Raw genomic sequence first — 25,873 nt, forward strand, 5'->3', positions numbered from 1 at the left:
TCGGGAACCGACGGACACAACAATTTGAATGACATGGATGTAGTCAGTTCATGATCAGATACAAGCGAAATGTGTTCGGCGCACCGGCTGTGTGCTGTCTGTTCGACATTTCTTTCCGTGAAATCCGATCATGAACTGACTACATCCATCTCATTCAAATTATACTGACTGCACTTTATTCCCTGAAGCTCCCTGAGGAAGGAGTCATATACTCCGAAACACTGTCGTGTCGGAGGATGGCACTTCAGGGCAACATCAGTCATTTACATCTATGTGGATCAAGATAAATGTTATAGCTCCGTGCAGGAGAATACATGAACTGTGGTATAACGCAACCCATGATTAGAAAAGCCCAGTGCTTGACGGGCTTTACACATAAGCCATAAGCAATTTGTGGCACTTTATGACGGTTGCTACATACCTTTATAATTATATACGAGCTCTATTATAGCTGAATCCACATATAACTAGGCACTTTTACGCACATATGTTATAATTATTACGTGTGAAAATATATGCATGTAATTTTATAAAATGGGTAGAGAACCACAAATACATACATACACTGAAACATATCTGGAAGATTTTAAAAGCGCTACATGTGCCAAAGCTGGGTGAAACAGCATGACTCGGCTGCATGGATTTAAAAATCCATGCGAGTAAGCGCGTATCTCCTGGTGCACACACAAATTAAAAAGTTCAACAAAGGGGCAGGGAATGGGCGGGGTCTGAGCAAGGCATGGGCAGACCAAGTCTGAAACATGAAGTTTGTGCGTTAAGTATTTACGCGCATAAGCATGTACCAGGGTCACCACCACGTAACTTTACTTCTGATATGGACGGCGTGTAAGTAATAAAAAAAAAAAAAAACTGAGCTAGTCAGCAGGGTTTTAAGGATCAGGGCTAATAGTTAGCTAGGGGGTTTAGTAAGTCCTCTCCTTTACTGGGGTGAAGTGGGAACAAACTGGGGAAACAGGTAATTGCATCAGCGCGTGTATCTACTAAAATCCCCCCCACTTACACGCTCGACGCGGCATTTGCACACACATGCATGCATCAATATAGAGTAGTGACACGTACGTGCATATAGCCGATTTTATAACTCATGTGTGTATGTTATAAAATTGCTGCGTCCATGTGCGCGAGCCAGGAAATGTGTGCATGTGTGCACACGCGCGCAGATCTTAAAATTCGCCTCTCAGCATGTACTTTCGGGGGCAGAAAAACAGTATGGCTCCCATCACACAGTTTATAAAATGCTAGCATAAATCTCCCACTTGCATGCACATTTGGCGACTTAAGCAGACTATTGAAAACTCGGCTTATTAAGCTTACAGCTGGACTTAAAGACATTGATCCCTATTAAATAATTCTGGCATTCCAAATGTTGGAAAATATAAAAAGTGTCCCTGAAACACAGCTCCAGAAAGCAGAGGATTGGAACTATACCTAGGCTGCAGCAAAACCTAGCAAAGGCCTACCAAAGAGCTATAGAAAGGGAGAAAAGGAGACGGAAATAGAGGTCCCTTACAGAATGTTCCTCATGGAAGCCTTCTCTGGAGAAGTTCGGACTCAAAGTTAGACTGCTATTTTCTAGATGTTTTGTTAATCAAAAAGAACAGAGAAGCGTACACCATGACCCAGTGGCCAAAGCTGGGCTTTTCATTTGGTTGAAGCCTGCACCTCTGTTGCGAAGACAGGCCTTGGGTTCCGTGGCCGGCTTTCCTCACCTTCTTTCCGCGGCGTTGGTGGCTTCCCTCGTCCGCGCGGAGCGGTGGGGACGCCGTCACCGCCTGGCTTCCGGCCTGATCTCGCGGCCTGTGCGCCTCCGCCGAGTTCCCCTCTCTTCAGGGACTCTCCTAGCACGCGCCTCTCTATAAGATTTAAAGGGGCCGTGGCGCGCTAGGGCTGCCGAGCCTCCTCAGATGACATCATCCTGCTGCCCTATATAAGGCAAGCTCTGACAGTCAGAGCTTGCCTTTGCAACGAAGGTTCTTGCGTGCTTTTGCCTACAAGTGTCTGCTAGTTCCTGAACTCTGCCATTTCACCTTACTGATCTTCCGGAATCGACCTCTGCCTGCTTGACCATGTTGACTTCTTCCGACTTAACCTCCGCCTGCCTGACAATGTCTGACCATCTCCTGGAACCGACTTCTGCCTGCCTGACCACGTCTGACCATTGCCTGGAACCGACCTCTGCCTGCCTGACCACATCGACCGCGCACCCTTGACTGTGGTGGACATACCTCTGAAACTTTCTCTCAAGGAGATCCTGCGAGGTCCACCTAAGACCAAGCAGCCCAGGTACCCAAGGGCTCAACCCGGAGGGGACCTCGGGCTGCCAGTGGTGAAGCTCCAGCTAGCCTCTGTCTCCTCCTGTGCTCCGCCTCCTGGTGGCAGGCGCTCTCTGGGTCCGACCAGGGAGCCTACCAATCCTGCACTAGGTCAAGGGTCCACCTCTTGGTCAACAGGTTGCAAAGGCCATCTTACAGGCCATTCCTAGCTTGGCTTCCAAGGTACAGGAGCAACAACGATGTCTTGAGGTTCTGAACTTCCTCCCTGAAGCGTCTGCATGCCCGACTGGATTCCTACCCTGGGATCATTCAGAAGCTCCAATCAACTCTGGATCAAGTGGTAGCGGACGTGAATCGCCTTGCTACTCAACAAGACTTCCTGAACCGCTTAAACGTCCCACTACCTTCCTCGGCGGCTCCCGCACCGACCTCTGACCCGGTAAGGGCACCCATCTCCTTACCACTGCCGCTTCGCTACTCGGGAGTCCCCAATATCGCGGGTTCCTAAACCAATGCCAGATGCATTTCACTCTTCAGTCTGCCCTTTTTCCTAATGACTTGGTAAAGACAAAATTTATCTTGTCCCTTTTGGAGGGCAAGGCCTTGGCCTGGGTCTCTCCGCTCTGGGAAAGTTCCGATCCACTGCTGTCCAGTCTTCCACAATTCATGTCCGCCTTCATATAAGTCTTTGATGAACCTGGCAGGCTTCCCACGATGGGCTCCGACCTGTTGCAGTTGAGACAAGGGAATCGATCCCTGTCCGATTACGCAATTGATTTCCTTACACAGGCCACGGAAATGAACTGGCAGGGGGAACAGCCTGCATGCCATCTTTTTGGAAGGACTGGCACCCAGGCTAAAATATGAACTCGCCGCACGGGAGATCCCTATGTCCCTCGAAGGGCTGATGGACTTAACTGGAAAACTGGATCGACGTCTCCAGGAACGGGTCCGAGAGAACCGACCTAATTTGAAGAATTGTTCGAGGGCCTCATTTCCCACCATCGAGAACCACCTCCGCTCTCGGAGAATACCAAAGAACCTATGCAAATTAGCTGCACACATATATCGGAGGAAGAGAAATCCCGTCGTCACCAGCTCGGCCTATGCCTCTATTGTGGGAACCAGGGTCACCATTGCCTTCACTGTCCTAAGAAAAGAGAACCTTCTTCGCGTCAAGGAATCACGGGTTCAATACCTCTCGGCCTCACCACGACCTCACCGTTGCTCCTATTGCCGACCTCAGTGGAGACATCCTCAATCAACATTGCTACTCAGGCCCTAGTGGACTCGGGCGCAGGGGCCAACTTTATTCAACAGAGTCTGTAGACCAGTATCAGATTCCCACTAATACCTTAACTCTACCTCTGGCCCTCTCATCGGTCCATGGGGACTTCCTTCCCGGAACAGTGAATCGGGCTACCCAACCTCTTACATTGAGGGTTGGTCAGGACCACTCGGAGCTCATCTCCTTTTATATTCTTCCTACAGCAGTTAACCTGAATATTCTGGGCCTCCCACAGCTGCAAAAACATCAACCTCAGTTCGACTGGACCACAGCAGATCTCATCCAGTGGGGACCTCAATATTCTGAGTCCTGCCGCCCTTACCAACCTTCTTCCTTACCAAAGGACTCAGGAGACCCAGACCAGTTCCAGTTCACCTCAGAGGGAGGCCCTGAGGATGACCAAACATGAAACCCTCATCAGGAAACATAACCAAGCCATGGAAGGGTTTTTCTCCCTCTTGTCCTTCAAAGAAGATGAGATCTGAGCCTTCATACCCTCTTGCAACAAGATAAGGAGAAGCATTGCCTCTCTCCAGATACAAATGGGGCCCCAAACAATCCTAGAACACCTTTTCTTCCATACCCTGCAGGGTCTCAGGCGGCAGAGCCACACGACCTTGAGGAGATTGGTTACCCTACCCAATGGAACCCTCTGGCGGGGGGCAATGAGGAGGGGGTACTGTTGTGAAGACCAGCCACAGGTTCCATGGCAGGCTCTCCTCACCTTCTTCCCTTGGCGTTGGCAGCTTCCCTCGGCCGCACAGCGCAGTGGGGATGCTGTCACTGCCTGGCTTCCAGCCTGATCTCGTGACCTGTACGCCGCTGCAGAGTTCCCCTCTCCTCGGGGACTCTCCTAGTGCGCGCGCACGCCTCTCTACATGATTTAAAGGGGCCGCGGTGCGTTAGGGCTGCCGGGCCTCCTCAAATGACATCATCCTTGCTGCCCTATATAAGGCAAGCTCTGACAGTCAGAGCTTGCCTCTGCAATGAAGGTTCTTGAGTGCTTTTTCCTACAGGTGTCTGCTAGTTCCTGAACTCTGCCATTTCACCTTACTGATCTTCCGGAATCGACTTCTGCCTACTTGACCATGTTGACTTCTTCTGACCTGACCTCCGCCTGCCTGACCACGTCTGACCACCGCCTGGAACCGACCTTTGCCTGCCTGACCACGTCTGACCGCCGCCTGGAACCGACCTCTGCCTGCCTGACCACGTCTGACCATCACCTAGAATCGACCTCTGCCTGCCTGACCACGTCTGACTGCCGCTGGAACTGACCTCTGTCTGCCTGACCACATCAACTGCGCACCTTTGACCGTGGTGGGCACACCTCTGAAACTTTCTCTCAAGGAGATCCTGCGAGGCCCACCTAAGACCAAGCGGCCCGGGTACCCAAGGGCTCAACCCAGGGGGACCTCGGGCTGCCAATGGTGAAGTTCCAGCTAGCCTCTGTCTCTTCCTGTGCTCCGCCTCCTGGTGGCAGGCGCTCTCTGGGTCTGACCAGGGAGCCTACCAATCCTGCACTAGGCCAAGGGTTCACCTCCCGGTGCAACAACCTCAAACTGAGAGGGCACCTGAGCTTTAAGATACCTGCCTCATTGCACCTACTGGCCCAAGGAAGATAGCCTTAAGCAATTTCCCAAACTTCACTGCTGCTGGGATTAGTAGGCCTGTATAAACAGAATGGTGGATGCCACAAGAAGTCTTTTTCAAATATTTATTGATGGAGACGTTAAAATCATATGCAAGTGCCCGACTCTGGCCGAGTTTCGCCACCAAAGGTGGCTGCCTCAGGGGCTACAAACAAACATGTAGAAGAATTTATGACATACATGTCTTAAAAACATAAATTATTCAAATAAAACATAATAAATAGTAACTGATGAATAAATGAAAGGATCAAATGTGAGTTAAATAAATATTAAAACTCCTCATAAAATATAAAAACACCATATGAATAAATAATTACAATAAATAATTAAATAATTAGAATGACAGGAAAATAAATAGAAACAAACAACATCAATGTGGACGGGATAAACCGCATAGCCTTAGAATTAATCAGTAATACCTTTTGTATCAGAGAATTAGTGGACAGGATAAACCGCATAGCCTTAGGATAAATCAGTAATACCTTTTGTATCAGAGAATCAGTGGGATGATGGTCTAAATAGATTCCGACGTGCATATATATCTAAAAGATATATCAAACATTACTCAACAAGTTATACCTTTTTGATCATAAATAGAATCAACAATAAATAAATTTGAACCCTCATACATTTGATAAAATCCAAATGTAAAAAATAAGTTATCTACAGGACTTTTAATTAATTAAAAAACCATCTGGAATCAATCGCACCAGATAAAACCTCTGTTAATGTAATGATAAAAACAAAATTAAATAAAAAATAAACAATTTAAAAATACAATTAAAAAGTGATAATAAACGAATTTTTTATGTAAAAAAAACCAAGGTGCCTAGTGCATAGATAGCGGATTTAGGTATCAAAGAAAAATGAAAAATGAAAAATGAAAACAACCAGCTCTACTAATATATATTGAATTTAATTTGAAAGTACATGTAAAGGTTTTTACCCCAATCAAGTGACTTACAGTGAATCAGTAGAGCTGTAAACTAACCTTTAGCTGTATTATCCAAGTGAGTGTAAAAGTAATGGCACACTGTATGTCAAAACGCAACTCAATATTGGTGTATTAACAATTTAAGTTCTTTATTGCCTTATATACCCACTAAAGTCTGTCTCTGCTCACACAACCTCCTGGAACTATTTAATTAAAGGATGCCTCCAACTTATACCAAGTGAATACGTGAAACAATTTTTAGGAAACCGCACAGGTGAATTTCAAAACTAATGCATTAGCAGGTGTCTTGTTACTGCACCGGCACGATCCGTATCCATTCTCACACAACTTTTAAGCAAGGACGCCGAAACCGGCGCAACAACCTCAAACTGAGAGGGCACCTGAGCTTTAAGATACCTGCCTCATTGCACCTACTGGCCCAAGGAAGATAGCCTTAAGCAATTTCCCAAACTTCACTGCTGCTGGGATTAGTAGGCCTGTATAAACAGAATACAGCATTTTACCAATATTTCCCCAAATAATATCCCCCTTCCTCTACTTTCTAACCCCACCCTCCAACATTATCAAAGTTCTCCCAAATTAAACTCTATTTAGGTTCTTTGGCAATGATGAAAAACCCTAACCCCCCCTTATTCATCCACCCATCAACTTCCACCCTCTAACTTAACTCAGACACCCATTATAAAACAATACAAGGATATACGGTAGACAAGACATTTCACTTCAATCAGTATGTGCATCCAGCCATAGCTGGAAAGATTTTCCAATATCATTAAACTCTGAAAAAGTATCCTGTTTAATCACGGTCAATTTCACCAGATAATGAACGTTCCCAAGTCGTTGACAAACAAAGGCCAGAGGAGGGGTAACAGGTTTCTTCCACCATGCTGCCAATGTACATCTAACAACAGCAATAATCTGTAAAATTAGGCATTGCAGGGAAGACTTCACAGTGGGGACTGGGAAACTCAACAGAAATAATTTAGGATCCACAGAGGGAGTGATCAAGGTGTTGTCTTTAATTAGTTCAAGTTTCTGATTCCAAAAGGAGTGAACCAGGGAGCATCGCCACCAAATATGATAACGCTGTCAACCCTTCCACATCGATACCAGCACCCCTCACTTGCATTTGGATACATTTTATGAAGACGTTCAGGAGTAAGACATCAATGAAACAATAACTTATACCCATTTTCAACAAGTAAAGACGAAGCAGAACTGTGCCACACTAATAAAAAAATAAAGGTGCCAAGTGCTGACATCCAAGGTTTTACCCAGATCCTTTATCCAAGCTGATAAGTGCCTAGGTTTTGCAAGCAGCTCCCCATTGGGAAAAGAACAGGGGTAGATTTTAAAAGGTGTGCACGGTTCCCGGCGCATACACATGGATGCATGTACATGTGCACTGGATTTTATAATCCACGCCCACATGTGTGGGCGGTGGGGGGAGGAATTTTACCAAATTATGTGTAGCGACACAATCAGGCTTTCCCCAGTTCCCTATCCCCTGCATAACCTTCCTATCCTTTCCCCTCTCCATCCCGATCCCTACCACCTACCTAAGAAAAAGAATTTTAAAAGCTTTTTACTTACTGCTCCATTGGAGATAAGCAACTTGTGTGCACCAGCCGACTGCCGGTGTGCACTTCCCTGGGACAGCGGCTAATGGCAGCTGTCCTGGCCAGCCTCCATCCTGCCCCATGCCAGCCCTCCCCGCCCAGTCCCCACCCTCCCGGCCGCTCCTTTTTCAGAGCCCGACATTTGTGTGCGTACCGGCACTTACATGTGTGGCCAAGCCCTTCTGAAAATGTGCACAACACACAAAGGGCCCGGCCATGCACATAAGTGCCGATATTTGCACACATGGCCATTTTAAAATTCGACCGATAAAGTTTAGAAATCAACTCTTTCACTCTATTGGCCTTGTCACAATAACCCTCAAATAAAGTTTTCCCTTTCAATGATCCTGCTTAACTGATTCATGTTCCATAAAATGTCTTAAATGTATGGAAAACAATCCCCTGGGGCAACTGATATTTCCCCAAAAGTTTTTCAAAACTCATCAGCTCATAATTTCTCCAAACCTACTCAAGTTGAAATATCCCCAGGGTCTCCCATCATTTAAAGGGCAAAGAAACAATCCATGGCTGAAAAGCAACATTAAAATGTATCGAAGACTTGGAAAAAATATTACCTAACCCACCAAATCCTTCTAGGAATCCCACAGCTTTGGAGTAAGTTGGGTAAAAAAGGAAACTGAAGTCAGGGACAGCCTTGCTCTCCTAGGCAACCACACAATGCCATAAAAGGAACTATCCTAATATGCTCCTGCTCAATAAACGCCCATTGTTTACCATCGTCACTCCTATGCCAATCAACTGTAAACCTCAACTATGAAAGGGAACTCCCATTCCACCAGACAACTTGGGTTGATAAAGTACCGATTTGATGACCCTAGGGGGTCTGTGCCTCCATATATAACTGAAAATCTTATGCTGAACATTAGTATTTTATCAGATACTAAGATTGGTAATGTTTGGAAAAAGTAGCATATACGGGGTAAGATATTCATTTTGATCGATGCAGTTCTGCCCAACCAAAATAAATTGTGTTGCTCCCATTTCTCCAAATCCCGTGATGTCGTAGCTATCATAGGCATATAGTTAAACCTGAAAAACTCATCAGTCTCCACCCCAATAAAAATCCCCCAAATACTTTAGTTTCTGTTTAGCCCATCTGAAAGAAACATTGGGCTTCAAATGTTGACTAGAGCCCTCTAAGAGTTCAATACTGAAAATTTTGGATTTGTCCATATTTATTTTGAACCCAGATACCTTACAAATCTCTCAATCTCTTGCTACAGCAGATCCAGAGATATCTCAGGCCTACTTAAGGTAAACAGATTATTGTCAGTGAGATTTTATATTGGACTCAACCCACAGAAATTCCTCTTATCCCTAGATTCCGCCCGGATTTACGCGAGCAGGGCCTTGCGCGCCGGTGCGCCTATGTTCCATAGGCCTACCGGCGCACGCAGAGCCCCAGGACTCGCGTAAGTCCCGGGGTTTTTCAAGGGGGGCGTGTCAGGGGCGTGTCGGATCGGCGCGGCGTTTCGGGGACGGGACGTGGCGTTTCGGGGGCGGGCCCGTGGGCGTGGTTTCGGCCCGGGGCAGTCCGGGGGCGTGGCCGCGCCCTCCGGAACCGCCCCCAGGTCCCGTCTCGGCGCGCTAGAGGCCCGCGGGATTTACTTCTCCCTCCGGGAGGCGTAAATCCCCTGACAAAGGTAGGGGGGGTCTAGATAGGGCCGGGGGGTGGGTTAGATAGTGGAAGGGAGGGGAAGGTGAGGGGAGGGCGAAAGCGAGTTCCCTCTGAGGCCGCTCCGATTTCGGAGCAGCCTTGGAGGGAACGGTGGCAGGCTGCGCGGCTCGGCACGCGCCGGCTACACGAAATCGGCAGCCTTGCGCGCGCCGATCCAGGATTTTAGCGGCTACGCGCGTATCTACTAAAATCCAGCGTACTTTTGTTTGCGCCTGATGCGCCAACAAAAGTACGCAAAGGCGCGCTTTTTGAAAATCTACCCCATTATCAACAGCCATGCACCCAGGAAAAAAACGCAACTGATCTTTATGCATTAGGAGATGAACAATTCTACTGAGACTACCTTAGAGTATCATCATCAACAACTTAAGTTCTATATTTAAAAGGGAACTTGGTCTATATGAACTATATAACGTGGCGTCCTTTCCCTCCTTGGCCAAAACTATAATACCAGCAACACTGGAAGAAGAAGATAGCCCCTTACCCTCTAGCAGCAAATAATTAAACATATGAAATAATGGGCATACTAATACATCACTGAAGATCTTATAAAATTTAGTGAAAAATCCATCTAACCCAAGAACTTTTCCAACTTTCAGATCCTTAATGGTTAGAGCAACCTCTTGCACTATCTCTATATTTTGATATTATTGGGCTTCAGGATTAATCATGGGGATAGATATGCCAGCTAAATAGCAATCTATAGCTCCATCATCAATAATGGAATCTGTAGTATAAAGTTCCTCATAAAATTGAATAAAATGCACCCTAATTTTGTCATTGTCTAAAACAAAAAATCCCCTCTCTATATTTGATTTTAATATCTGATTTTGGATGAATCTGCTTTTCAATTTGTGGGCCAAGAACTTAAGAAGATAAGAAATGTCATACTGGGTCAGAACACATGTCCATCAAGCACAGTATCCTCTTTCCAATAGTGGCCAAACCAGCTCACAAGTACCTGGCTGTTGCGCACTCTGGCCGCATTGGCACCGCAGCCGGACCTGCTCACCTCGCACTGCCCTGAAAAAAGCGCTGGCCTGGCTGCTGCCGCTAACCCCCGGCATCCCCGTCGCTCACCATGGCCTCCCTCAGCGTCCTCATCCCTGCAGGCCTCGCAGCGGAGCTCCCATCGGGGCTCCGCGTCTTTGGCCGTCTTGGCCCTGCCCCTAGGCACGCGCGTGCGGCCGACATCCATTCTTTTAAAGGGACAAGTGCGGGAAACCCGAGCGAGGCGTGTTCAGATGACATCACCAGAGCCCTGTATATAAGGCAGGGCTCAGACTCCTGATCCCTGCCTTGGCAATCGGGTTGACACCGTTGGTGTTCTAGTTTGCCTCATATGTTCCAGTGTTCCAGTGTCTCCTGTTCCAGCATCTCCTCGTTTCAGCGTCTCCTAGTTCCCTGTGTCTCCATGTGTTCCTGTGTCCTTCTCAGGTAGTACCTCTTCAGACTGACCTCTGGTACTGACCTCTGCCTGCCTGACCATTCTTCTGTCTGCCGCCTGGAACTGACCACTGCCTTCCTGACCATTCTTCTGTCTGCCGCCTGGAAATGACCACTGCCTGCCTGACCATTCTCCTGTCTGCCGCCTGGAAATGACCACTGCCTGCCTGACCATTCTTCTGTCTGCCACCTGGAAATGACCACTGCCTGCCTGACCATTCTTCTGTCTGCCGCCTGGAAATGACCACTGCCTGCCTGACCATTCTTCTGTCTGCCGCCTGGAAATGACCACTGCCTGCCTGACCATTCTCCTGTCTGCCGCCTGGAACTGACTCTGGTATTGACCCTTCCTTAAGAGGTAGATTTTAAAAGGGTTGCTCACACAAAAAAGGCCACATATGCAAATTTTAAGAAGCCACGAAGTATGCGCGTACATACCCATGCATGCGTCAAGAATAAGCGGTTGGGAAAGGAGTAGGGGCAAGGGCATTAAGAGGCGGGGCTAAGACTTACGTGTGTAACTCCAGATTTAAAAAAAGCTGAAAATGGCGCGTGTCCGTGTGTTATCTGCGTAATTTTACTGCAGGTCCTGATGAGGAGCAGGTCTAGAGATCTTGAGTTTTAGGGCTTTCAGCACAGTGTGAAGGTTCAGGGTCAAGTGAGGGGCTTACATAATGAAGAACCAGAGGGGTCTTGAAGACCTCAATATCAACTGGACAAACCGGTGGACTAATGGGAAAAACAGTTTTTTCCTTCACGTTAGCATGTTTTAAAATCCACCTGCATACACACGTAAAAACCGCTAATGCCCTAGCAGAAATACGTGTGGGACATTTACTTGAGTCACCTCTTAAGATTATGCGCACACATACACACGACGGGGGGGATTTTAAATGATACGTGCGTATTTGCACGCATGATATAAAATTACAGCATATCTGCGCTCACGCGCCAATATGCATATTTATGGGCACCCGCGCATTCCTTTTAAAATTAGCCAGTAAGGCAGTATATCTTTAAAATGAGCACATAGGCACCCATATACACGCACATGGGCGTATGAACTCACATATGCAGCAATTTTAAATTATGAACAAATTGGCCGCATACAATTTAATATATGCCTACCGCATGTAGGTGTGCTCCTAATTTTAAGTGGTTACTTACCAAATGTAATTTGCATATTTTCCTTAGGACTTTGTCAGCTTTAACACGCACAAGTAAACTGATTTTAAAACATGCTCGCTTAAAGGACATTCCTAGTTTTCCCAATTAGACCACCAGTTTGCCCAGTCTATCTCAAGGTCATCTGGGCCCTTCTGGTTCTCCTCAGTTTACATAAACTCCTTGGTTTAGGCCTAAAAAGAGATTTCTGCAGACTTGTACTCATCAGGAGCAGCAGTAAATATACGCAACTAATAAGCCTACAAATTTACGTGGGTAACTTTGGGGCCTGCCCCAGAATGCCCCCAACATGCTCTAACTACGCCCTTTTTTCTTTTACTCGCATGCACGCATCCCCATAAAGACTTTGCAGCTTTTAAAATACGTATTGCTCATGCGCATCCCAGATACCCTTGTATATGGGCCTTTTAACGCAAGCAATGCTTTTAAAAGTCACCCTTAAGTTTACTTGGTTAATAACAGTTTATGGACTTCTTCAGGAACTTGTCCAAACCTTTTTTAAGCTCAGCTATGCTTCCCCGCCTTATTACACGATTCAAAATATGTCTGTTTAGAGAGATCCAATTGGTGAAAAATTTCATCAACAGCCAATATGCGCAGACTACTTCTAGCAGCCTCTAGCTCCATAAAAATCTTGGGATCAGGATTATATTTATGCAAATGTTCTAGTTTAGTAATAGGGTCAAGCAGAGTGATCTTATTCTTTTCACTTTCTTTTTTCCAGTAGGCTGACCAGGATATCAACTTTCTTCGAATGACTGCCTTAAGGCAATCCCAGAAGAGCACTGGGATAAAATATAATGAGAGAAATCAACATATAACATAGCTTATCATAAATTTTATTACAAAATTTCAATAACACAATTTATACATCATGGCAATAACACACTGGTGCAGAAAGATCGAGGGGCTAGATGCCCTGCACTGAGGTCTCTTAACAAGCATCCGAGACCATACAACAATAGCGCTGAATCATCAATGCCAAGGAGTGATGGCGCAGACTCCTTGAGGCAGAAGGGAAATAGAACAGAGTAGTTGGCATCAACAAAGGATGGCACAGAAACAGCAGTACGGAAACTTAATGGCGCCAACTTGCAGATGCCAAAAAGCACAAGAACTCCTGCACAGGCAACACACAGCATCGAAACACCAGCACCAAGAGAAGGCACAGGAGCTTCAGCACTGACAAAAACTGCTAAGCATAAGCCTACCATGGATTCATCTACATCTGTAAGCGCCATGTCAACTCCTTTGTTACAACTAGAGGAGCTTCCTTTGACAAGCAAAAGCCAAACCTTCCTTTTCCCAGTTTTCAGATTGTCACATGTTTGTACAGAAACTCTGGATGCATTTTGTTAATTTATATGACGGAACTACCAGATAGTAAGCCAGCATGCCAAAGACCCATTTTGAAACATGTAAGGGAAGAGCTAAGATCTAAACTTCCTCCGTCTTATTTTGTAAAAGCAGATGTTAAAATATGCAGCTTCAGTTCGGCCCCACGAACTGCTTCTCTTACCTCCAACACCGCAGTGACCTGGCTGACCCTGCCCCACTGACGGCTCTTCGCAGCTCACCCACCACAGACGCTGACTGCCGCCATAGTGACAAGGGATGTCAACCATTCTGCCCCAGCCATGTTTTCCTCTAGGCGAGTGCACACGCACAACACACTTGTTTAAAGGGCCTGCAGCGCTCTTTGATGATACCAGTAGGCCCTTCCCATATAAGGGCTCCTCGGATGCCTTTCCAGTGCCTCAGCACTGGGTCTTCTGCCTAGCAGTGCATGCTGCCAGTGTTCCCGAGTTCCTGTGTCTCAAGCCTTGTCTTTTCCTGCCTCGTCCAGTCTTGCTTTGCCTACCTCGTCCATCCTTCCTTACGCTACCTTGACCAGTTTGTCTCTATCCACCACTGACCTGACTTCTGGATTCTGACCTCTTGCCTGGACTTGACCACATTTTGCCTACCGCCTGAACCTGACATCTTGCCTGGATCTGACCACTCTTGCCTGTTGCCTTGGCCTATCTCCGATTCAGTCTGCCTGCTGCCAGTCCTGACCCTGGCATACCTTGGAAGCTCTCTCTAGCCTCTGCCCTAGGAACCCACCTAAAACCTGCTGGCCGCCAGAACCTCAAGGGCTCAACCTGCAGGGGAATCAGCTGGTAAAGGTGAAGCTCCAGTTTGTCTCACTACAGGATGCGTTTGCAAATTGCTGGCATAGGTCTCATCGGTTCGCCTACGAAGCTGCATCAGCTACGCTCGCTGCAGCACCAGGGGTTCACACCTATGCTCACACCCTTCACAGCTGAGGGCAAACCAATAGAGGAGGCCATTGAGATCTCTTCAGAAGAAAGAATAAAATCATATTCACCATCATATATTCTCTTGAATGCTGAAGATTCAAAATTCTGAAGACTCCTTGGAATATATACCTGGAGGCCATTCCCCAGATCCTCCATCAGCTTTAGCAGCTGCAATAGCAAATACAGCAACTGAAATTGAGATAGAGTAGGGCTAAGTAGTCAATTTTCTCAGTGGAGAAAGGTGAACAATGGAGGACCCCTGGGATCTGTTCTGGGGCCATTGTCTTTTTTTTAACTCTTTATTTATAAGCATTTTATTTTTACAAAGCATATAATCATTATTTTGTAGCAGAATATACAACAGATGAGATCAACATCAGAAAACAGTATTCAAAATGGAAAGAAAAATGATATCTAATAACATATGGTGGATACTAATCCATTATTTAAAAAGAAACAATGTAGCGAAGAGAGCAAAGAAAACAGAGGAGTTAATCTAAGCAAAAAAAAATACAGAAAGAAAAGCCATAGTGAAGATAATTCACCTTGAATAAAAATAAATAAGTAATCAGGACTGCTGGTCTACTTGGGAAATGGGAGATGTTGGATTCTTCCTAGCATCAATGAAAGATCTGAGCTGCTCAGGAGAGAAGAAGATAGAAATATTAGAATGAAGTTTAATGTGGCACTTGCAAAGATAGCGTAGCATAAAGGAAGCCCCTAATGCCAACGCCTCCTGTCTTAAAGCAAGAAACCCTCTTCCTCGCTCCTGAGTAATCCTAGATAAATTAGGAAAAATACAGATTTTCTGGCCATGAAATTCTAAATTGAGATTACGAAAATAAAGAGACATGATCTTACGTAAATCGCTATTCATTATGAAGGAAACAAATAAAGTGGCAAATTCTGTTACTTCATATCCAGACGTAGCAAGAAATTCAGATACATGAAAAGAAGAGGGATCAGAGCGTGGAGAACTAGGAAGAAAAATTGCCTTATTTATAGATGGTAAACTATCAGCAGGAATGTTAAGTACTCTAAAAAAACTCTCTTTAAAGTCATAATAGGTAATTCACCCATAATTTGGGGGAAATTAAGAAAACACAGATTTAGACATCTGGAAGAATCTTTGAAGATATTCGACCCTCCTTGAAAGCGCTCCTCGCCCTTGAATTAGATCAGACTGAACAGTTGCCATATGATCCAAATTCTGCTGAAATGAAGCGATTTTAGATTCATGTTCTCGTATCTTAGGATCATGAAAAGAGACCAGGGGGGTCCAATTTAGCAATCAAAGTATCCAACTTGCTGGAGACTGCAGTCAGTTCAAGACGAAAACGAGAAATTAAATCCCAGACAGAACCCAGCGTTATCTCAGCTGGTCTTGATGGCAAATTTGAAATGCTCTCCCGGAGGCCAAAGGAGTTGAAGAAATAGGGGCTGGCATGGCAGATGTCAGTACAGTTCCCAAATCTTGGACAATAGGATCCAAAACTGAGGAAACCTTCAGAGGAGTCACTGCCAACAATGCTGATGTTAAGGCTTTAGACACCAATGACTCGATGACCCCCTCCCGCGCGGCAGACAGGTCATCAGTCTGCGCCGCTGTGATAGACAAGAAAACGTCGCATTTGAGCACCGGCATAGAGTCCTGAGCACGGGGGCTGAGAGAAATCTCTCCCCCCGGAGAGGTCGGTGCTCCTTCACTGGCACTCCCAATGGGGACCAAGCCACCCAAAGAAACAGGGGAAGTAGAAGCGAAAGAAGTTATTAATTGCTGCTGTTGAAGGTAAGAGGATTCAGGGGGGGTAAACCCTAACCTTCCCTTGTCTTTTAGGCGCCATATTTTAAAGAAAATCCAAGAAGAAAATAGAGGCACGGGAGCAGCTTTTCAATGACTCTGACTATGCAGCCATCTTGCTCCTGACTATCCTGTTCTTAAAGGCCCACTGCTTTTTAACATATTTATAAATGACCTGGAAATGGAAACAACATGTGAGGTGATCAAACTTGCAAATGACACAAAATTATTCAAAGTTGTTAAACCACAAGAGGAATGTGAGAAATTGCAAGAGGACCTTGCAAGACTGGGAGACTGGGCATCCAAATGGCAAATGACATTTAATGTGGAAAGTGCAAAGTGATAACCTAGGGAAGAGCAATCTAAATTACAGCTAAACAATGCAAGGATCTACCCATTAGGAGTTACCTCTCAGGAAAAGGATTTAGGCATCATTGTGGATAATATGTTGAAATCTTCTGCTCAGTGTGCGGTGGCAGCCAAGAAAGCAAATAAAATGCTAGGAATTATTTGGAAAGGAATGGAGAATAAAACAGAGAATATCATAATGCCTCTGTATCACTCCAATGTGCGACCTCATCTTGAGTACTTTGTGCAATTCTGATCGCTGCATCTCAAAGTCAGGAGAATTAGAAAAGATACAGAGAAGGGTGACCAAAATGATAAAAGGAATTAAATAATTCTCCTATGAGGAAAGGCTAAAGAAGTTAAGGCTCTTCAGCTTGAAGAAGAGACAGCTAAGGGGAGACACTCCAGTCAGACACTTCAGTCCAACTCATTGTTCCGGTTGTTTTTTCAGTTATCAATTCATTTGTTTTTGTAAAACTGTTATGACCCCGTACCACTGTTAATTGTCACCCCTGTTCTTTGTATCACCCCTGAGCGAATTTTGCAGTTGCATTGTAAACCGATGTGATTTGTATCTTTTACAGGAATGTCGGTATAGAAAAGTTAAAAATAAATAAATAAATAAATAAATAAAGTATGTAAGTCTATAAAATAATGAACAGAATGGAATAGGTAAACACAAATCGGTTGTTACCTCTTTCAAAAATTACAAAGACTAGGGGACACTCTATGAAGTTAATAAGTAGTACATTTAAAACAAATAGGAGAAAATACATTTTTATTTAACATATAATTAAGCTCTGGAATTCATTACCAGAAGGCATAGTGAAAGCTATTAGCATAGCTGGATTGAAAAAAGGTTTGGACAAGTTCCTGGGGGAAAAGTCCATAAACCATTATTAAGGTGGATTTGGGGAAATCCATTGCTAATCCTTGGGCTAAGCAGCATGAAATCTATCAACCTTTAAGGTTCCAGCCAGGGACTTGTGTCCTGGATTGGCCACTGCTGAAAACAGGATACTGGGCTTGATGGGCCTTTGGTCTGACCCAGTATGGCAAATCTTATGTTCTTATGTTAGATATTGCTGCCAGTGTGTCCTACTGTTCTAGACTATGACAGTCACAAATTTGGCTCACCTCACCCTACTCATTCACAACCACATGGTCAAAACTGCTGAATCACTACACTGCCTGCAATCACAGTGTTCTAACTCCTTGACCTTCAAATTGTCTACAGTTGTAAATTTGTCTAAGTCCTAAATTTGGGTGACTTAAGCCCATAGTTCCAAGTCATCAGCAATAGACCTTATTTCTTTCAACTTGCATCACAAAGTGTTCTGCGGTCCACTGCAGACCTGTGGTCCTAAGACACCCTAGTTTTTGAACATTAGGTGAAACAAGATAAAATTATTCTTCCCATTGTAACCTGGAGTTGTGTGCTCTCCATAATGCTGAGTGCCTTCGCTTTTTTGCTCAGAAGTAGGAACAATGATGTCGGTGCCTTCACATAATTCAGCAGAACTGGCATCTCAGACAGCGCCTGCTGCTGGGCACAAACCAGATGCTTCCAGCAGCTAAGGCATAAATTGTTATGCTGGTTTACCAAACAGACATCTATTTTTGGTAACTAGGGTCCAGATGAGGAGACACTCACTTGATTGTACACTATAACTGCACATTTAAAAGACCTGGAAGTTGCTTTTCAGTGATGCCAAAAAAAAAAAAATCAGAATTTAAAGGATTATGGTTTGGTGCGTAACCATTCTCCTGCTTTACAAGGTTATTCTAAATGTAGTCATTTTTTATTTTGTAAATCTTCCTCTTTTTCCTGTGCCTGCTGGAGCACGGTACGATTGTGCTGAATGTTGCATGGTTAACATGATGTACTTAATATGAGATGCAGGGTAACAATCTCTACAACCTACTGTCCTGACTGTTCTCTTTCCACATGCTTGCTCCACCCAGCAGAATAGGAAACTAGCAACTGTAAAATCAGTGTGTAGTTTTCCTGAGTTATAATAATAATCCTGGCTCAGGTTCCAGATGAACTGAATACGGTGACCTCAGCATAGTCTCTAGTTATGTTCTCACTTTCAAAAACTGACACAACCAGCAGGAGAAATCCAGGAATCAAATAGCTGTGAGATTATGAGTCAGAAATATGAGGCCTGAGAAGCCGGTATGATAGTCACCTACCTCAGACCTGACTCCTCTAGAGCTTCCCAAACTTGTTCTGGCGACCTCACAGCTAGCTGGGTTTTCAGAATATCCAGAATAAATATGCATGAGATAAATTTGCATATCATGGGTCTCAGTATATGCAAATTTATCTCAGGCATATTCCTTGTGGACATCCTGACATCCTGACTGGCTGTGGGGTCCCACACCAGGTTTCTGAAACCCTGCAGACTAATTCCTCACCCTCCTCATAAGCTCTAAAATGCATCTAGTTTAAATGAAGAAAAAAATGCTAATTGAATATACTTTAATACAGTTAACATATTATATCGTTCTTACTTTGCACTTGCATTCCTAATTTAATCCAGTTCAAGAAACACTGCAATAGGGGTACAAATTAGAAGAGTCATCTACTGAATGCTAGCTGCTGTTTTCTCTGAGGAAACACATTTTAGCTTATGATAAGTCAACATCAGTAAAATGAGGAGTCTTCGATAAGCAGGTGGAAACAGTCACTGGAGAACTGCAAAGCTGCTGGCAGGGCTGGGCAGGGAAAAGAATATAAAAAAATATGTTCCAAGGCATGCAGAGGGCGTTAAAGCTAATCAGCTGTTCAAACCCGATGGCTCAGCAAAAAAATAAGTAAGTGAATAAATTAATGGGCCTGGGATTGTATTTCACTCTCCGCAGTATTCTCACCCCCACCCCATACATCCTACCATTCATTTGCAGCCACAAAATCACCCCCGACTATTCCTTCTAAAAGGGAACATTCTTCTTACACTCAGACCAGCAAACTGGAACTCGGGCAGCCAGACTGACTGGCAAGCCTGCAAAATGAAAAGAGAACATGTCTCCCTTGTCCCCGTTTCAGAAAGAATGCACGCGATCCAGAAATCCAGGAGGCTGTCACGGTCCCTGGAAGGTCTTCTTTAGATATCAGAATTTCTCAGGTCACAGCACAAAAGAGAAGGTGGCCTTCATGATATTTAGAAGACAACGCGATCTCAAGTGAGGCTTAAAATAAGCATCTCACACTGATATCTTGTATTCCTCTCTCTATAAAATTATAGTGCTCAAGTAAATTACCTGAATGTTTTGCGTGCTTCCTCAGAAATTAAAATAAGCGGGGGAAGGGGGGTGAAATATCATTCAGCAACAGCTGCGAATGGCTCTAGTCACCTCTACAGTGGCTTGGGAGCTCCCAGGGAACGCACCCTAATTCTTGCAGGGGAGACCCGAAACATGCCCTCTTAACTGCCTGAATGGATGGAAATAATTATAGCAGCCATTACAATGGCACCTCTCTCTTTTTTCCATTTTTGGTACAGAATATTAAAAATAAAGTTTCAGAGGTGTACTGACTGACAATGACACATCATCTCACATTTTGTATCAAACAAAGGAAATGGTAGGCCACTGGGCAGCAAATTGTGAGCTGTTAGTTTGCTGCCTTCAGTTCGCTAATGTATTTTATATTGTCTCGCTACTAATTTGGTATAAACAAATTAAATATATAAATCAGTAAAAAATAAAAAGTAAAATAAAAAAGTACTGGACTGTTTTTTATTAAATCAACAAAATGAGAAACAAATCATACAGTTTCCCCCCATCAGCCAGTTTTCCTCCCATTGTCTCATTTATTCTGAAATACCATAATTTAGAGCAGATTCAACCAGCTGTCCTATTTGACATTTTTTCCTTTTTATACAAGGGATCGGTCCAAAGGCATTTACAGCCATTGTGGCTCAGGGCTAGATATGTAATCACATCAAGCCTTAGACACAATCGATGTCTTTTTAAGATCCGTAATGTTTAGAGGCAGACACTATATACATATGTGACTGTTTAGTTGAACATTAGAAACATTAAATAAAAATACGTACATCTTTACATTCATAAGCCCTAGTGGCGCCCTCTTGTGAAATGTTAGATATATATATATTGTTTTTTTATTTTACCATAACAATAGAGTGCTTTAGAATAAAACAATTTTTAGTCCCTTGCTTCTGTTCCAACATTTACCGCTGTCAACACAGGTAACTCGCTCAGAGGATGACGCTTATGTTCACAATCGCTATTTTAATGCTCCCGGTTCCCTGTAACCCTTGGCAGAAATGCCCAATCTCGTTTCAGCAATCTGGATTATTTTTCCCCCATATTTCTCTTCTTTGGGTTTCCCCCCCCCCCCCCCCCCTCTTGTCAATCGGTGTTTCAAGCTTAGACTCCCGAGCAACAGCCACTCGCTATTTTTAGTTGACACTGGCGGATCATGTAACGTCAATAGGAAATCACTGCAGGCATGCATCCACACACACACACACACACACACATGCAAAAAAAAACAAAAAACCAGAAGGGGAACTGGGGGCTCCCGTTCTGGCAAATCTACTTACACGACCAGCCTGGATATGATCCATGAAACCATGGTGGGCAGCAGGCTGGCTGGCTGTGCGCTCTCTCTCTCTCTCTCTGTTGTCTCACAGGGAGGGCTTTCCTCCTTGGCTCCGGCCGTCCCTCTGCCACCCTAGGAGAGGCTCAGCCATCGGCAGCCGTGGCTCCGGGCGCGGGATGGGGAGGAAGCGCTGCTGAGCCCCCCTCGGCTTCCCTCTCCTTGTCCCGGGGAAATGCTGCAGGGAGGAGGCGAAGGAGAAGTGCTGGTGGCGCCCTCCCTCCTCCTCCGGTCTATGCCTCAGATCCGCAGCTTGTGAGTGAGGCAGGGGAGAGAGAGGGGAGGGGAGCTGCATGCGGCTGATTGTGCAGCTCTGGCATCACATTCAGATAACTTTATTGGCATGACAATTTTACATGTGCTGCCAAAGTAATATACCGAAGGATTAAAATAAAAGGGTAAGAAAAGAAAGGAAAACAAATATTACAAAATGATAAGTCGAGTAGGGAGTACATCTTACTCCCATATGAGGACTGGTTGAATGATGCTATCCAAAAATTTGGGGGCTGATATAATCAGTGCACAGTTTATTGATTTAATAGATTGTCTTTCTGCAAGATAATCAAAGAGGTGTTACTTAAAGCACAAACCAATTTTTTAAATTCTCAATACAGTAAGCTAATGATATGTTAATAGATCGAATGTTAAAAAATGCACACAAACCGGAAAATGTGCACAAAAAAGGCTTAGTGTACATAAAACATGATTTATATGCATAAGTCATATTATATATGCAGAAAACATGATTTATGTGCCCAAAAATACTTTCTGCATAGAAATTGAACTGCTCCCAACTATATTTGTGGAAGCCACGCCCAAGTGTTGCAAGATACAGTTTGCAAATTATAGTCAACTAGATTGAGTGATTTCGGTAATGGGCCTCAATTTGCATGCACGCAATTTAAAAGGTTTGCTATTGATTGGGAATTTGAGCATGTCACTATATCACCATGGCACCCACAAGTGACAAAACTGAATCAACTGTGAAGAGAGTGAGAAACCTGTGTAAGAAGGCAAAAAAAGGATGACAAAGACCAGTGGAAAACTATACTCCATTAGAGAAACTCACCAACAGAAGGTATAATTGTCCAGCAGAGCACTTGATGTCAAAAGGACTGAAGACTTCATTATCAGTAGGCAGTAAACTACTTGAGACCAGTGTATCTGAAAGGCTGTGACACAAGAGGCAAGTCTTTAAATCAAGCAAAGATGTAGCTTCTAGGGATTTGCCTGAGTTGAATTTGGTGAGTCCATCCATATGAAACCATTATTGGGAGATTGAACGATCGGTTGGATTCTGGGTACCTGAGCACAAAAGGTTGCACCCACGCCTACCTGGTGACATTGAAGGAACTCTCTATTTGTGTGTACATGGCTTATCTGAAGGGCCAAGCCATTCCTCCTGCATAAGTACATACCCAAGTCTTGACAGTAGAGGATCTGTGGAGAACAGTAATAATGGGAGTTCTGAACATGCAAGCACACTTGTTAAACGTTTGAGGCCAAGCATTACAGCCAGGAGAGATAACAGCTCACTGATGCCAGCAGGGACATTAGTAAGCACTTAAAAGATCTGGAGCATTAACCCATGACCTTCACCCCACCGCAAAGTTTGATAATTAAGCCAAAGATACCAAGGTAACTAGGATACAAGCTTTCCACTTATTACCCAACACCCCCCCCCCTTCACTTCCTGATTCCTCACCACCTTTTACTCCTCTTATAACTATTTTCCAGCCCACCTAACACCTGGTTCCCACTGTCCCCCCAATCCTTACTCAGTCTTTAAATTCCTATTCTCCCCACATTCTCCCACTCAAATCCAGTCCCTAGTTTCCCTGTGACCCAATTCCCAAGCTCTCACGCCCCTTTCAATCCCCCCAATTGTTACACTTCCCCACTCCATCCTCATGTCCCCACTCTCCTCCCCCTGTCTCAGTTTCCCACTACCCCTACCCAATAATGGATGCAAAACAGAGCTAGGATATTTTCCCTTATAACTCACCATACAAAATATTGTAATGGGTGGAATGACTGGATGTAATAGGCGTCATTGGTAGTAAGTCGGGTGGGGAAAAAAATAACACAGACATAGGAGAACAATTAAAAATTGACTTTGTAAAACAGTAGTAATACAAAAGGGTTCTGGTAAAAATATAATACAACAACACTATTGCTAGCAACAAACTTATGCACAGAACAGCAGAGAGAGAGAGATAGGATCATATAAAAGGTAAATAAAGAACTAGCATTTACAAGTTAATTCCACATCTGCACAAGTCCCTGGGGAACACAATTTTCGTTGAGTTAGATCTGACACTTCTTTTTGACTAACTTTTGATATCTGAATCCAAAAATGACCCCAGTTTTTCTCTATCACATCAACTTTTTAAGGTACAGGTGTTGCGTTCGTGCCTGTTTTCGCCCTCGCTCCACCCTCTCTACCTTTGAGGCGACTCCCTTCGGGCCTGATGGACAGATGCTGCCGCGGCTTCTCCTCGCCATTCTTCCTGGAATCCCTGGGCTGGCTTGATGCTGCGGATCCGCCATGTTCCTGATGATGTAAGGGCGCGCACGCACTCCAGAGTTTGTACCGGCAAGGGTGCAAATCTCGGGGGCGTCCCCTTGTAGTGATGTCATCCGTTTCCACCTTAAAAAGGTCTTTGCTTGCTACTTCAAATCGAGTTAGCAAGGGGAATTCTTTCTCCGCTGCTCTGTCTCCACCACCTTACCCAGGGGTACCCACTCCTTGGGGGCCCCATTCTCTCTCTTCCTGATTTCAGATTGCTAAGATGGGATTCGGTACTCGCTCCACAAGGGCCTACGTCCCTGAATGCTCAGAAGACTCCTTAATACCTGGAAGCAATCGCAGACGTGAACACAGTGAGTTCTATTACAGATAGGAACCAGTACTCGCTCCCCAAGGGCCTATGTTCCTAATCTCCGAAGACTCCCTTCTGTCTAAGACGTTATCGCAGGTACGGAGATCGTGAGTCATTATTGTAAATTGCAGATAGGAACCGGTACTCGCTCCTCGAGGGCCCATGTTCCTAAATCCCTTCTCAACTCACTTCTATATCAGAAGCTATTATATACCTTTATCTGGTGCATTACTATTATAGATTGTAGATAGGAACCGGTACTCGCTCCATGAGGGCCTATGTTCCTAAAACCCTCCAAAGACTCTCTTCTATTCTACAAGCCATCTCATACACAGATATTGTGAGTTCTCATTTCATACTGCATATAGGAACCAGCACTCGCCTATGGCTCCTGTTCCTGAATATTCTGAAGACTCTGTTGCATAGAAGCCATTACCGATATCAACAATTGTGAGTGTATCATCTACTACTGGTTATGTATCCAGCATACCCTGTCTACTCACTACTTATAGTCTCTCTCTACAGCTCAGCAACCCAGAGACCACAAATCCAGTATCGAAGGGACTTCAGCCCTGCCAGGCACATCAGCTCACTACTGCCACCTCTGGCGGTTCTACTTCCTGTCTAATAAAGAACTATCTGTGTTTGTCTCCATACTCCAGCCTAGCTGGTGGTCCCTCTCAGGATATCCTCCTGAGGGCGTTGTCATCTGCCATCGGCCCAGGGATTCACAATTTATCTCAGTGTCATCCCTTACACTACTAGAGCGGTATTATACAGACTGCCACTCTGTGGGAACCCAATCCCTTACACTACTAGAGCGGTATTATACAGACTGCCACTCTGTGGGAACCCAATCCACCACAGATCATTAACTCCGCCTACGGAGTATTACAATTGTTAGCTCTCCCCCTTGGCAGGGTGATCCATAACAGATTGCTAACCCTCTGGCGGACTTATAGTAGATTGCCACTCTTAGTAGCAGGGATTGATAACAGATTGTTAACTCCTCCCTCTCCAGGAGGAGATCCATAACAGACTGCTAACTCCTCCCTCTACAGGAGGAGCTCGATAACAGATAGCTAACTCTGAGCAGCAGAATTATAAGAGATTGCCAACTCCTCCCCTCTGGAGGAGCAGATCTACAACAGATTGCTAACTCTGCAATCTAATCCACAACAGATCAACAACAGGATACCTTCCCTTTGTCCCAAAAATTATACAAAATGTACATGCAAAGGAAATAAAAGAGAAAAATTACCTGAATATACTGTTTATTTAGAGTTATTTTATTTATACAAAGGCTATATATTGTTATTGTAAGTCAAATTGTGTACAAGTTGTTATGGGAGTCTCAGTTTAGTGGACACTTGGGCCGACCTGCAGGAGACTGGGAAAAGATGGTCACTGTCTCTAATATATGGCAGGCCGGGAGGCAGATGTTCAGGCTGGACATAGAGGTGCTCTTCACCCTGGAAGCTGGTACTCCCCCAGGAGGAGCCTGTAGGGGCCCAGCCGCTGGGACTTAGGTGGTAGTGGATGAGGACTGGAAACTGGAACCAGACTAGGACAGTAGTTCAGTACTGTAACAAGGCTCGGGTTCTGGAACCAGGCAGGAACTGTAGCAAGACTCGGGTACTGGAACCAGGCAGGCACTGCAGCAGGCTAGCAGGAACCAAGCAGGCACTGCAGCTGGCAGGCAGGAACCAAGCAGGCACTGCAGCTGGCAGGTAGGAACGGAACAAGTTCCAAAGGCAGCTCACTCTGGGGC

At 44.9% G+C, this 25,873-nt stretch overlaps 1 protein-coding gene across 6 annotated transcripts in view; it reads right to left on the reverse strand.

Annotated features, from left to right (window-relative positions):
* The window catches only part of REEP1 (receptor accessory protein 1), a 229,360-nt gene extending 207,853 nt beyond the window's left edge, over positions 1–21,507 (reverse strand). For all 6 annotated transcript variants that reach the window (XM_029592819.1, XM_029592799.1, XM_029592790.1 and 3 more), the window contains exon 1: positions 21,165–21,507. In XM_029592819.1, coding sequence (XP_029448679.1) covers positions 21,165–21,196 — 32 coding nt within the window. In that variant the 5' untranslated portion in view covers positions 21,197–21,507. The remainder of the gene's footprint in view (positions 1–21,164) is intronic.
* Between the last annotated feature and the right edge of the window lie 4,366 nt (positions 21,508–25,873).

The sequence above is a fragment of the Rhinatrema bivittatum genome, chromosome 1 (assembly GCF_901001135.1).
Source record: "Rhinatrema bivittatum chromosome 1, aRhiBiv1.1, whole genome shotgun sequence".
In the NCBI taxonomy this organism is placed as follows: Eukaryota; Metazoa; Chordata; class Amphibia; order Gymnophiona; family Rhinatrematidae; genus Rhinatrema; species Rhinatrema bivittatum.